Source organism: Chrysemys picta, chromosome 2 (assembly GCF_011386835.1).
Source record: "Chrysemys picta bellii isolate R12L10 chromosome 2, ASM1138683v2, whole genome shotgun sequence".
Classification (NCBI taxonomy): Eukaryota; Metazoa; Chordata; order Testudines; family Emydidae; genus Chrysemys; species Chrysemys picta.
Genome location: NC_088792.1, coordinates 19,682,147 through 19,696,364, shown reverse-complemented (window position 1 = coordinate 19,696,364; position 14,218 = coordinate 19,682,147). Strand labels below are relative to the sequence as shown.

At 43.7% G+C, this 14,218-nt stretch overlaps 1 protein-coding gene across 6 annotated transcripts in view; it reads right to left on the bottom strand.

Annotated features, from left to right (window-relative positions):
• DPP6 (dipeptidyl peptidase like 6) overlaps positions 1–14,218 on the bottom strand; it is a 783,790-nt gene that overhangs the window by 369,469 nt on the left and 400,103 nt on the right. The window contains exon 1 of one of the 6 annotated variants that reach the window (XM_042859185.2): positions 11,027–11,477. The exons of the other annotated variants lie outside the window; for them this stretch is intronic. Within the exon in view, the coding sequence (XP_042715119.1) occupies positions 11,027–11,083 (57 nt within the window). The 5' untranslated portion in view covers positions 11,084–11,477. Of the gene's footprint in view, positions 1–11,026; positions 11,478–14,218 lie in introns of those variants that run through there. 6 annotated transcript variants of the gene reach the window in all.

The window sequence follows — 14,218 nt, the reverse complement described above, 5'->3', positions numbered from 1 at the left end:
AACATGCTGGAGGATCTGGGAAGTTTTGGGCTACTCCACTATCCTTCTTTTCTCTTTGTTACTGCAATCTCACATAATGCCTTCTCTGCCTGAAACATCTGGCCAGACCGGGGAGCCACACACTGCCCAGGGAATAAATCTGCTTAGTACCGGTTGTTCCTCTTTCAATCAGCTCCCCTCTTTGGCCATGTGTGTCAGGTAGAGCAAGAAGCATTGCCATTTACAGTGATTGTGGGAGAAGAGTGCATCAGCACTAAACAGCTCTCTCCACTAACAGCTGGGCTAGGGGAGATGAGGATGGAGGGGTATCAGTGAGAGCAGAACGGGGTATCTGTACAAAAATACCACAGGGTGTTGCAGTTAGAAAGAGCTTTACCAACAGAGGATGGCTGAGTATTTAAACAATAAAGAACTGAAAAATCTTCAACCTTCCCAACAAGGAAAGTCAAAAGGTTCACTAATCAATACACATTTTACTAATGGACAACCCTTATGTGCTAAGTACTTTACAGGGCTATTTCAATCAATTTCTCCTTGGATTTTGCTATCCTTTATATTCACAACTGTTCTGTGTTTTACCTGGGTGGTTTAACTCTCAGTGTGGGGTAATAAAACTTCTAATGATAATGAGACTGCAACAATAAAATCAAGCATCAATATAATCCATGTAAAACCATGTATTACACCGTAAGAGGAAAAGACCACAGAAAAAGACCCTGATTTAATGCAACTGAATCCTGTGCTGATTAAGTTTCACCAAGATTAATCTGTGAAAGCCGTTCCATTCAATGGAGCAACATTCTAAGAAATACTTGTGTGTTGAGCTTTTGTGTCAACCACATTGCAACATTTAACACACACACACAAACACACACACAGAGAGAGAGAGAGAGGCTTTGAATACTATTAGGTTCTCCTGAACTGGCATATATTGTGAATGCCGGAACTTCCTAAGTGAAAGAAATACACAAATTTCCTGTGATGATGAGCAATGCAGGGACATCTACAGAAACTGACATTTACAGAACACCAAAAATAATAAAAAGTTTCACTGGGTTTCTAAATATTAAGCACCACTCTGGTCTCTATTAAGTATAACAAAGAACCTACCTTCTTATTGCCTCTTTCAAGCTATAGAATTAGTTCTGGTTTGCGGCAGCCAATTTTGCAGAGCTAACAAAGAATGCCTTTGTGTCCCCCCCCCTCTCTCTCTCTCTCATTTTAATAATGGCTAAATTTCAATATTTTTTTCCTTCCATAGCCGTCTGCTTCTCTCCGTTAGTAGCTGGACAATGCTATGTCATAGGATAATCTATTTGCTCTTGGCCATAAAAATGGAAAGGTAAAAGTTTAAGGTTGTCAACATACCCAAGCCTAGTTATGTGGCTTAATATATGCTAATTAACTCTTACAACCATACACAGATTAAGTATTTGGTCCCTGTAGGCTCTACACAAGAAGAGTTGAGAGGTTGGTCATAGTGTATGATTATGCTAAATTAAAGATGCAAGATGCATTCTGCATAATATGAAACTATATAGATTCACCACCAGTCAACTCCCATGTTTATAGTTGTAACTTGCTCAGCTAAGTTAACAATAAATCAACTTCTAAGTTGTAAATTCACTTTTGACAAGTAATATACTGCACCTAAGCTTTAAGTATCTTAGCGTAGCTATTCAAAGACAGACATAAGTGAAGGTAATGGAGTCAAAAACTGCAGACTAATTGCTTCAGCTGAACGCTTATTATCGCTCCAATTTCAAGCCCCATAGCAGTTAAGAAGTAATATAAACTACTCTAGGACAATGCAATTGTGAATCTTTTTATAAAATTTGCCTTTATTTTCACCTGAGCTATTCTTTATAAATAGCAAAATCTGCACATTTTTGTTGCCAACTCGGGGCAGGGGGAACCTCAGGAGTATATTAAGAAAACACTAAGGTCTCAGATTCTCAGATTGTTGTTTTATTACTATTCTAATCATCAAACCATTGGTCTTCTCTCTAAGTTCCCTTCTATGATCATTTCCTCCTCAAGTCCACCTTGATTCTTTTAAAATAAGTACTTCCCCTGTTTTCCAGAATGGGAGACAAGGAACGGGCCACTTGATGATTACCTGCTCTGTTCATTCCCTCTGGGGCACCTGGCATTGGCCACTGTCGGAAGACAGGATACTGGGCTAGATGGACCTTTGGTCTGACCCCGTATGGCTGTTCTTATACGTTATGTTCTTATGTGCTTATGTCTCATTCCATATTGACCACCTGAAACACCTAGGGCCCGATTCTCTACCACCTTGTGCAGTCACAGTCACCTGTGAAAAGTGTGCAGTGTGGGTACAAAGCTTTCCCATTCTAAGCTGGTAACGCTTTCCATGCATGCTGCACGGGTGCAAAGGACTACACAAGGGGCAGTGCAGTGGAGAGCCTGTATTACAGCAATCATTAATACAGCCCCATGAAATCCTTTTAATTTGTATAATATGGGGGGAGGGATAGCTCAGTGGTTTGAGTATTGGCCTGCTAAACCCAGGGTTGTGAGTTCCCTCCTTGAGGGAGCCACTTAGGGATCTAGGGCAAAAATCAGTATTTGGTCCTGTTAGTGAAGGCAGGGGGCTGGACTCAATGACCTTTCAGGGTCCCTTCCAGTTGTAGGAGATAGGATATCTCCATTAAATTAATTAATTTATTTAATTTATACATTATTTTTCAGGAATTTCATGTTATTTCATTTTATCCATTAAAAATATTGTATTTCTTTTTATTACATTTACATTAATCAAATACCTCAAATGACCATCTATAAATCCCCACATCAAGCCCTGCTCTCCCCTCCCCCGCCACCCGAGAGGGAGCTGCCATCGCAGCACGGGGGAGGAGCACATGGACCAGGCACCCCTGCCTCAGTAACTGTACAGGCTCCCCCTCCCACCATGGCACAGCTCCCTAATGGGCCAGGCTGCCAGGGACTCCTTTCAACACCACCAGCGCTGGGGCGCTGTTGCCAGTAGCAGGGACCAGCCACTCTGCGGTGGTCAGGCCAAACCAGAGTGAGTGGCGTTGCGACCTGGAGCACAAGGTTGCAGCGCAGTGGCATCATTTCAAGCTCAGCTGTTCTCCTCGTCAGCAGGGAGCAGAGGCGTATGCATCCAGCTGCGGAGAGGCTGGTGGTCCCTGAAGCAGGCAGCAGCATCCAAGGAGTGGTGGGGCTAAAAATTGTGGCTACGGTAACAAGTGTTTTTGTTTTGTTTTGTTATTTCATTTTATGTCTTTTTCGTTTTCTTTCCTGTTGTTTCATATTTGTGAAAAACCAGGGGCTCTAACCATTAATCACTTCATCTGATCTTTCCCTGTCTCACAGATACTGTCATCATCACTCCCTGCGGGACAGAAGAGAGGGTGTTCACAATTGTTCCTTGCTCGGCTACTAACCATCAGTCTCCTCAGCAAGCTTCTGGAGAAGTTGGTCCTCTTTTACTGCCTCATCAAACCTAAATTCATTCCGCTCGGGCACCTTTCACGGGACTGAGGCTTCCCTTCTCTGCCTGGCACCTCTCTAGACATTGGATCCTCTCTCCCTTCATTTTGCTTCGTCTCTGAATGGTTTTCATTCATCCTCCTGTCCCGCTTCAAGCAAGAAGAGATGGTGCCCCCAGCACTCTTTTCTCTCAGTTTCCATCTTACCTTTTTAAGAATCTTTCTCCCCCCCCCCTTGCTTTTGGTAGAGCCTTTACCTTTCACTATGCAGTGCCACAAGCCCCTGGGCTTGAACCTCAGCCCATGTGAATCTGCACTGCTCCATCGGCTTCGGTGGAGCTATGTCCATTGCTCCATGCCCCAACTGCCACGGGTCTGGCCCCTCACTTTAACCCTCTTCTCTCCACCATGTAGGTCAGGTCTTCTCCTGCTGCACGTTCTCACTTCAGCCTTAAATGTTACCATTCCCAGGATGCCACCCAATTCTCCCATCATCCCTGACTCCTCCCATCTGCAGCTCTGCCTATGTGTCTTACCTTTGCCGACTTCCAGCTACACTGCACACTCCTACTGCTGACGTTTCCCTTGTAAGTAAAATGTCCTTTTGCCCTATGTAAAGTGATGCATGCCTCTGTTCTTGCACCTTCACTCCAACCTTGTTTGCTTCTAATTCCAGAAATCTTAGTGTCATATATAAACCTAAGCTTCCATTTGCCTCCCACATCTCTCCTGTCTGCAAGTCTGTTTATTGCCACCACTGGAATCCTGCCAGTATTTGTCCTCACCTTGACCCTCTTTGGCCAAAATCTTCATTTATGCCTTTACTTTGCATACTAGTTATTTCAATTCTCTCTTTTACAGTCTACCCCATATGTCTATTCTCTAAATGTCAAGCAGTCCATAAAGCCACAGCCAAACTTTCTTCTTGAGCTAGGGAGTGGTGCCAAGTCGCCCCCATCCTCCAGCACCTGCACTGGCTTCTTAAACAGCTCCACCTCCAAAGTGCCCTTCTAATTTACAAAACACTTTGTGCACTTGCTTTGACCACCCATTTCACTCCTCCAGTCTGTGCCCTCCCAGCCACAATTCACAGATGGGGCCTATTCTCTCAGATTTGCTACCCTGCTGTTCCTTATTTAAATCCCATTTTAAAACTGTCCTTTTTTATTTAGCCTACTCCTTCTTCACAGCATTTGGTCACAAGATGTGTTTCAGATAATACACTAAAGAGAAACATTTAGTTCAGTGGGTTTTTTCTATTATATATGGTACAAAACATGAATACAAGGTATTTTGTCATTTAAATTACTTTAAATTTGCTACCTTGTTTTGAATTCACAGTCTAAAGTGATCATGATTCATAGCTACTTAATATATTGCAAAGATCACACAAAGGAACAGCATTAAAGTCAGAAGACTACAAAGCAGAAAATCTTAGTTCACTGGTTGACTGCGGCAGTGCATGACAACATTTCTCCAACGCATCACAATTGAATCCAAGCTGCTAGATGCCCTACACGAGGACAAAAAGAACCAATTAATTCCTTTTCCTTGATAAAGCAGGTTTTCTTTTGGAGTTTAAAGCGATGTCTTGCAAATGCTAGTTAACTGGCTACCTGAACAATTGGGTTCCTCTGGTTTCTAGCAGCAAATTCAGAGCATCCCACTACAGAAAAGGCAGCTAGGGGGAAATTGCAACACATGCTACTCACAAACTCCTCCTCAGCAGTGATGTAGGGACAATAGCCAACCAGATCTGTCCCAATAGAGCATGCTGATGGCTAAGCAGGGAGATGTGCACATCCTACAGGCAATCTCTGCTTAAGCCTCCCACGGAGTCAGGACTACAACTTAACACATGTACTCCCCTTAAGTGGAATCCCCAAAGAGGGGAGGAACCGTCAGGGCAGCAGTAGGGATGTGCCGTGTGTGTGTGTGTGTGTGTGTGTGTGTGTGTGTGTGTAGGGTGACTATGGGAGATAAAGCAGGGGTGAGTCAAGCCCAATGTATTTTAAATGCTTGGGACAGACACTACCACTTACGATGTATTTGTACAGTGTCAAACCCAGCAAGGTCCTGATCTGGTTGAGGCCTCTGGGTTCTACTTTAATACACATGTTAAATACTAATAATTGTAAATGGTTATGTGCCAAAGTTACTCCTTTCCATCTCTGTCCTCCACCACTTTTTAGTGGCCTGTTCTCCATACAGCAATTTAGCAGCTTGAAAAAACTGCCACAGTTTGATGCAATTTCATGTTCTTGAATACGGGTTCTCAGGAGCCCTATTACAGAAATTTAATCTCTTGTGAAATAGATCAGATACCATTAATGGAATGAAACACTAATGTTCACTGTGACTTCCTGGAGAAAGTCGTTTTTTGGATCTCCAGTATGATACGTGGTTTATAGAATAGTTATCAAATGAGAAAATTATTCTCATGTCAACAGTTTTCTCTTAAAAAAATAAAATGTGCATTTAACACACACTTTTCACCAAAAAAAATCCAGCTTTGTTTTCGGTCTAAGTCAGTGTCAGTTGCATCCTTGCTCTTTTCCTACTCTTGAATGTCAGCATCCGGAGAAGGACACTCCTCTCTGCCTTCTGCATAACTAGCGTAAGCAGAGCCAAGACCTTATGTAGAGTTGGCTAGAAAGATTGGTACGCACATGTGGGGATTCACCTTTGGGAAAGGACAGCTTCCAGCTCCAGCCAAGGCTCTGTGGGAGCATTGCTATCCCAGGCTGCTGAGATGATGGGATGAACTAGCTCATTTCCTGCGTGCCATAGCCCTACCTGGTCCACCCCAGACTACTCCTAGCCACCTGTGGAAGTTGGGTAGCAGATAGACAGTTTGTGCCACCGTGTTCCTCAATTCTATTCCAGGTGGAGGTTGTGCTCCCAGAGCCCTGCATCAGGAATTCTGACAGCACAAGCAGGCAGAACCTGCGTAGTGAATCAGAACTTTCTTGTTGTAAGAAACATTGAGGCCCCGATCCATTCCCCTTGAAACCAATTGGAGAACTCCCATAAGACACATCAACACCAAAGTGATGGGCCCAATAGACAGGCGAGAATATTCTTCACAATTTCCATTACAAAGTGGCATGAGCAAGATAGACTGTGCCTGATTCTCAGCTACGCTAGGGCCTTTTCACACCACTCTGGCAATGTAGAGCAGTCTAACGCTCTTTAAGGCCACTTTATATTGCCAAGGTGGCATGAGGAGGCTTTAGGGTAACTGAGACTCGGATTTATTGTATCCCCTTCAGTACAATGTACATATCGTGTAGCCCACCATATGCAGCACACATCAGTGAGGATTTGTGGGACCATCCATCAGGTTTGCAGAGCTTAGAGCAATTTAAAGTAGCATCACTTGGAATACCAAACCTTTCAAATTTTTCAGTTCAGGGAATATATTTGGGATGGGAACCCCTGCTATAGCTGTAAAATAGGCTTACCCAGATCTCCCTCCAAGCAGCCATCCTGGCAGGAGATGGGGCTCTGGCACATGACCAGAAATACCCTTTCTGGAGCCACCCACATTATGCCTGGTGCCCCTTGGCCGTCTTCGAGCAAACTTGCAGAAGTAGAGGCAGACTTTAGCGCACTGTACAAGACACTATTAATGTACTTCTTTGACAACACACTACAGTTCTGCCTATGAAGTACAATGTGCCGTGGTAGATTGGGAGCATTAAATATTAACCTTTCCTTCTTTCCACTCCTCACTGAGCTTAGATTAGGTTTCCTGAATTAACTACCCCACACCCCTTTTCAAACTCCTATAATTTGAAATTAGAATGGCACATTTGAAAATAAATTTTAAAAAATTATTAACTTAATGAGTATTAGAGAGAGCTATTCTATCGATCTCACTTCATTTCATTTCCTTGTGGGAATATATTTCATTCCAAAGCAGCCCTCCTCTTTCTTGCCTTTTTATCTAACATTTGGTCAGTGCATGTGACAACACACTAGGTATAAATGGTCATTGTTAACTCAAGCTTGTCTAGGAAATGTCTATGTGTCTGAGCAAAATCCGGCTCCCACTGAAGTCAATGGCAAAACTCTCATTAACTACAATGGAAGCAGGATCAGCCTCTTAATCAATTTTGTATGTTCAAGTATGACGCTAACCCAGCAACCTTTTAAATTATAGGCTTTTTGTTTTCAAAAGAGAAGGACTGTTCCCTCACTCTCTCTCTTTATTCCTGTCATACATGACTTTTAAAATGTCTAAACATCTCCTTTTAGCATTATGCCGAGTACCAAATTTTGATGAAAACTGGCCCAATTATTTTTATGTAGGAATACAGAACTATGTGCATTCCCGTGCCTATCACATCACAAAATGCCATGTAACAGTAGCAGAAAATGAGACTAAACCATATATAAAATACAGTCTGCTACATGCAACAAGCAAATTGTTTTCGGCTACCATTAAAGTCACTGGGCCAGATCCACAGCTAATGTAAGTCACTGTAGTTCCACTGGCTTCAGTGGAGTTATGCTGATTTCCACTAGCCAAGGATCTTTCTTCATATTCACTTGTTTAAATCTTTAACATGCAAAAATAGCTCTCAGAGCTCGTTCACATGTCCCGCTAGCAGCCCCCAAAGGCACAGGCAAAGTTTTGGTATTTTCTCTGGGCCTGAATCAGAGCCCACTGAGGTCTTTCCACTGACTTCAATGGGCTCTGGATGAGGTTCTGTGACAACCTGCACAGTCACTAGTATGCAGTGCTCTCCAGCCATTGGGGGAAATCAGTATTGTGCCAGAGGTAACTAAGCATAAATAGAAAACTACATCCATCACAAACTGTGGGTTTTAGATAGCATCAAAAATCACTTGAGGGCATCTTGCCTTTACTTAGGAGGTTTAATGTTATAAGTTGGTAAAATATACAGCAAGCAAGGAAGTAGAAGGTCTATTACAATTCTGGAGAATGTAAGCAAAATGAAGGTAAATTAGGTGGCCAATCAGAAAAGAAAATCGAAATAAACATTTTTAATTAACCAGGGGGGTGTTCATTCATTTCTTCAGGCTGCTGAATCTCTGCATAGTACATCTTCCGTCCTGAGCAATTCTATATTTCATAGTTCAAGAGCAATCATACCTTCATCTCAATAGCACCTCATTTTCCTTACAGGCATACAGATCACTATAAAGGTTAAGATTTAAGTATAAAACCTGTGCTTGTATTTTTCTGGGGGAAAAACAAACAACAACAACTTTCTCCACCCCCTCCTGCAGTGTCATTTACTGGCCATTTTCTGTTTAGCCTAATATTATAAGGAAAGAAAATATACCTCTGCCAACAGTGCAACTTGAATGCCTCCGGATCAAGATGTCACAATGAGGAATGCAGAAAAAGAAACAGTCACAATCTTATGTGACAATAGCAGCTGCTTCTATAGAACATTCAGTCCTCTACACAGTCAGAGTAGCAATTTCACCTTCAGTTTTATCCCAGGTAAAATCTTCAGCTTGATCAGTTTCAAGAGAAGAACAGCAATTTTTAACAGCCGCAAACCAATACCCAGTGGGAAATGGTTGGCGAACTCTGTACTACTTTACAATTATGAACTACTTACTTAAGTCTGATGGGCTCCAGTTCCTCATCTGGTGTAAATGGGTGCAGCTGAAGTCAATGGCGCTGTTCCCATTTACAGCAACTTAGGATCTGGCCCAGGGTGTCAAGTCAGATTATGCAGTGGGAAACAAAACAAAAATTTTATAGCAGCTGGCAAACTTTTGTACTGATTCAAAGATTAATATCCACTGATATTTATACATGCCTGATATTTCTATTTCATACTCACGTTAGGGCTGTGCTGAGGCAATGCACGCTTTTGGAATTATTAAATGTACCATATGGATTGAATTGCTACTTAATTCCATAACTGATTGAAAACAATCAAGAACCTTTGCATCATGCGAAAAGGTGGACACACATGCTGTGCACTAAAAATGGGGAAAGGTCACAAAGGGACAAGTCAATAACAAAATGGCATTAGGAAGGTAACAATACTTAAAAACAAAATCAGGGCTCCTTTACAAAAGACAACTGATTTACACTTTCTGAACTGACAGAGCCTAACTAATATCAACACTTTTACTAAGCTTGGGGAGAATAATCCCTATAGCTGCCTTTGTTCACAAGAAGCACTTTTATTTTCCTTCCTCCTGGACATACAGCTTTGTTCATTTTTATCTGCAGCCAGCAATGACAATGGGTATGTCCCAAAAACAAACAATGAAAAGAGAGCGTGTGTAGATGACAGGTTTAGTTAAAGGCAGTCTCTCTGCTCTCAGGATCAAAGTTGTTTTCTTCACATTTTAACAGAACAGCTGATAAAGCTCTGGCCATTAGTAAAATGTCACCCTGAAAATAAATATCAGATTGTGCTACCTTTGGTGGCAGGACACCCAATGAGATTTCAACCTCTCCCTTCCCCACCTATCTTTAAAATGTAACACCAGGGAAAATGTTTGGTGCTCTCAATGTATCGAGCTAGGAAGAAACTATTTTAAGAATTAATTTGTGTCCCGAGAGATTTAAATTATCCTCTCGTGCTATCCTAACCAATGATTAAAGCTGTGAACTTCCAATCTTTTAAGGAGACAATGAAAATACAAGAATTCAAGATTCATCTTTATTTCCCTGTAGACTCTGACAATATGAGGAGGAAAGCAGGGTTGTGGAGAGAACGGAACTGCTGCTATGCTGCCATATAAAGAATCTCTGAAATCTTTGCCATCCTTAGCTGTATCTCAGCCTGACTTCCCCTTATGTCACCACTTCTTATCTTGCATATCACTTAGGGCTAATGACATGCCTCCTGCTTTTCTGTCAGAGAAAGTTTCCCCCTTGCCTACAAGCACAGAATGAAGATGAGCAGAGATACATATTCAAAAACCTGACAGAGACAATGGAACAGAAAGGAAATTAAGTCTTTAACTGTCTGCTTGTATGTAAAAACACACACACCTGCGAAGAGAAACACATAGATATAGCAAATCAAATTCAGATGTGGGGTAAGCAGCTGCTACTTCCATTTAAGTCAATGGGAGTTGTGCCTACTTTATACTATGGCTACATCTGGCAAATACATCCTGAATGTGTAGATACACACATGCCTCTGAAGCAACTGAAATCTACTTTTGCAATTTTGTGCCCAACTACAAAGTAGTTGTAAAAAGCCTAGGAAGTTCCACATGCAAAGCTCAGATTATTCCAAGGGACCCCTATCCCAGCCCACTGTGCCAAACATCACCCCCACACAGCAGACAGAGGAAGTTACAGAGCAGAACGCTCTTCACCTATACATTATTGATTACTGTTAAACATAACAAAAAAAGCCCCAAACAAGCGAACCACACACCTGCTCCACAGTGCTTTGCTCCCTCCGCTACCTAGTGACTCAGGGGGCAATTTTAGTAACAGCCAACAAAGAGAACAACAAAAACAAAAGCCATATTGATAGCGATATAATTCAAATCTATATTTGTTTCCAGTTGAGGAAAATAAACAGCATTACCTGTTCTTGTTGTTGGGCTTGTTTCCCTGATGCATTTTGTTCCTTGGCTGTAGTCATGCTCACCTATTTGTGCCCACTGCAGTGGTAAGCAGGGTTTTACAGAGTGTGTGTGTTTTCAGGGACACACACAAAAGCTAAAGGGATAAGGATGTGTAACTAGTCCATCACTTAATCACTAGCTGAGAGAAAGAGAGAGAGAGAAATTTCCCCCTCCCCCACAAAAATATAAAATAAAAATGTAAAGCAATAAATCTCAGTCTCTCTCTCTCTCTCCCTGTTCCTCTAAAATAAAATCAGGAAAAGAAGGATGCTGTGGGGGCTTCTTCAATTAGCAACAGCCTCTGCAATCGTCACAGAAACAATGATAACTGCTTGGCAACCAGCAACTGGCAGCTCAGAGCTGGAAGACAGCGATGTGGTCCTCACTCCCCCACCTCCACACACAGTCAGCGCTGGAGCTGCGCATGCACCAGCTGGTGTTGTAGCAGAATGTGCCTCCCTCTGAGAATGTAGCTCAGCAGCCACTATCATTCCCAGCATTTGGGATAAAGGATCTAGGGGTGCAAACGTTGAGGGGACACAGGGCACGCCACATAAACTGCCCTCATCTCCCCCTCCCCCCGGTGTTTTCCTCTGTCCAGAGCGGGCAGATTCTGATGAAAGTGGCATACTCCACAAAAACTGCTGTTCCCCCCATATCTGCTTACATGGAAGTGCCCCCATCTCCCACCTGTTTGCACCCCCTATCTATAAGGGAAATGTATCCCAAGGGTTACAATGCACTCCACAGACATCGAACCCCCACTCCAATGCAGACGGGGCAAATCACAGAGAATATAACAGACCTTTCTGGGGCAAATTCCAACAGATATCATGCATGCATCAGAAACTGCTCTGCACTCAGCTCTTTGCCTCACTGGCTAGAGACCAGCACTTTGAGAAGGGTATAGCATACTTCTCTGCTCCTGCCCCCACACAGACACTTGCTGTCTTCACATTTTTTGGTTATTGTTGCTGTCTTACACTAACTTCCAGCTGTCTCTGTAAGTCAACTTACACGTAGCACTTGCTCTAGCTGCTTTGGTCCATTACAGCTTGGCCAGCTCCCTGAAGATTCCTCTGGAATAAAGGGAATCCCTAGGGCTGCATGGAACTAGCCCTCAACAAGGGCATTCCTGGGAGAAAGGGGACATATGGTTGGTTGCTATATCTAGCAAACCACAACTCTTGAATGGCCCCTTTGGGGCCACAGGCAGTTGGGAATAATTTAGAGCAGCTCTGAGGATGCTCTAAATTACGCTGGGCACAGAGCCAGTCTCCAATCAGCTCCAATACTGGACAGCTATGAAGGTGACATAAAGCCACCTTTGCCACCATTCCTCTGCCAGCTGAACCACAGCCCTGGATTGGATTCTACATTGTAGTTCAGAATGTGATTACACTTTGTTCTAGCATTTTGGAAAGGTTACACACCTCTCCTCAAGGTCCAGTGCTTGGCCCCCTGATGAATCTTCAGATTGCTGATCAAGAAAGTGGAATATCAGAGTATTTCTTGGGCAGGCAGGTGACGAATGTCCAATTTTTATTTCAAGAATTCATCACTTGGTGTCAAAATCATCATGGGCACAACTCAGCTGAAGTTGACGGAGATGAGCCTCTTAGACCATAGTGAATTTGATCCTAAATGCAGAAGATGGGACAAAATCAGGCTAATTTTTCCTAAGAGTCTCTCCACTAATTCACCAAAGGCCTTCCAAGCATTTCGGCATTACCACCAGCAAACTGAACTTCAGAGTAACTCGGACATGAAATAGGTGTGAAACACAGGAGAGCTGGTAAGAAACAGAATATTATGGCCTGTCCCCACTCACCTGAGGCTGTGCAGTGGCTAATTCTTAAAGAAAACTGAAAGTAGAAGCCCTCTAACAAAAGGTTCACATTTAATTCTAACAGAGCTGGGCCAAACTTGGACCCAAGGTGATCAGGAATCTCATGTGGTTCCAGGGACTCTTTGCATTCTGTTCCCTGTATTCACTGCAGATCTCACACGCAGATAATTATCTTCAGTGGCAGCGTTCACACCTAGCCAGAATAGGATATCTTGGACTCTGTTCTCACACTTCTCAGTAGCCATATGTGCACTATGGATCATGCTTAGCATTTCTGATCTCATGCTGTGTGATATTGTAACACAAAATCTTTTCATCACAATACCATCACATGGACCAATATCAGTTCTATGGTCCCAATACTTAGGTTGTTTGGGTTTTGTTTTTTGGTTTGTTTGTTTTTTTCCCCACCTACCCAACTAGAATTATACTCCAGGTCTTGTAAACTTTTGGCGGTTTTGTGTTTCACACCTGACCTTGTCTATTTTTCCTTCAGATATGCATGGCACTTGAGTCATGTTTACTTCCGACTTTCCCTCTTTATAGGAGTACTTGAAATACATTTTGCTTTTATTTTTCTTTGCAATTTGTGCCTAGGAAAACAAGCTTTTGCAAAAATGGTTGCTTTTATTGCATGCATGACGCCACACCCTTTGTGCTGGAGTGTGTTGTGATGTGTGGTGTGACACTTATTGCAAACAAACTTAGTTTGTACTGTTCGTTTACCCTTTTCTTCTGCCTCCATCCCTTGGCATGCATTTTTCAATGTACATATTCTTTCACTGTTAATATTTTAAATTTAAGCACAATTTTCACCAGCTTTGCAGATATCCACCCTTGCTTGCAATGTTAAGCTAATTTCTTCCAATAAGCTTTGCCTCAGATACCAGGGCCGGCTCCAGGCACCAGCCCACCAAGCTTGTGCTTGGGGCGGCACCTGGAGGGGGGCGGTGCGGTGTGGCGCTCCGGCTCTGGCCACCGGGGAGAGCGGAGCCCCGACCGGGACTCGCCGCCCTCCCCCCGGAGCTCTGGCCACCACAGAGAGCGGAGCCCCGGCCGGGCACTCCGCCCTCCTCCCAGGGCTCCGGCCGCCCTCCCCCTCCGGCGCCCTCCCCCCGGCCGCCGGGGAGAGCGGAGCACCGGCTGGGGCTCGCCGCCCTCCCCCCGGCGCTCTGGCCGCCACGGAGAGCGGAGCCCCAACCGGGACTCGCCGCCCTCCCCCTGGCGCTCTGGCCGCCGGGGAGAGCGGAGCCCCGGCCGGGCACTCCGCCCTCCTCCCAGGGCTCCGGCCGCCCTCCCCCTC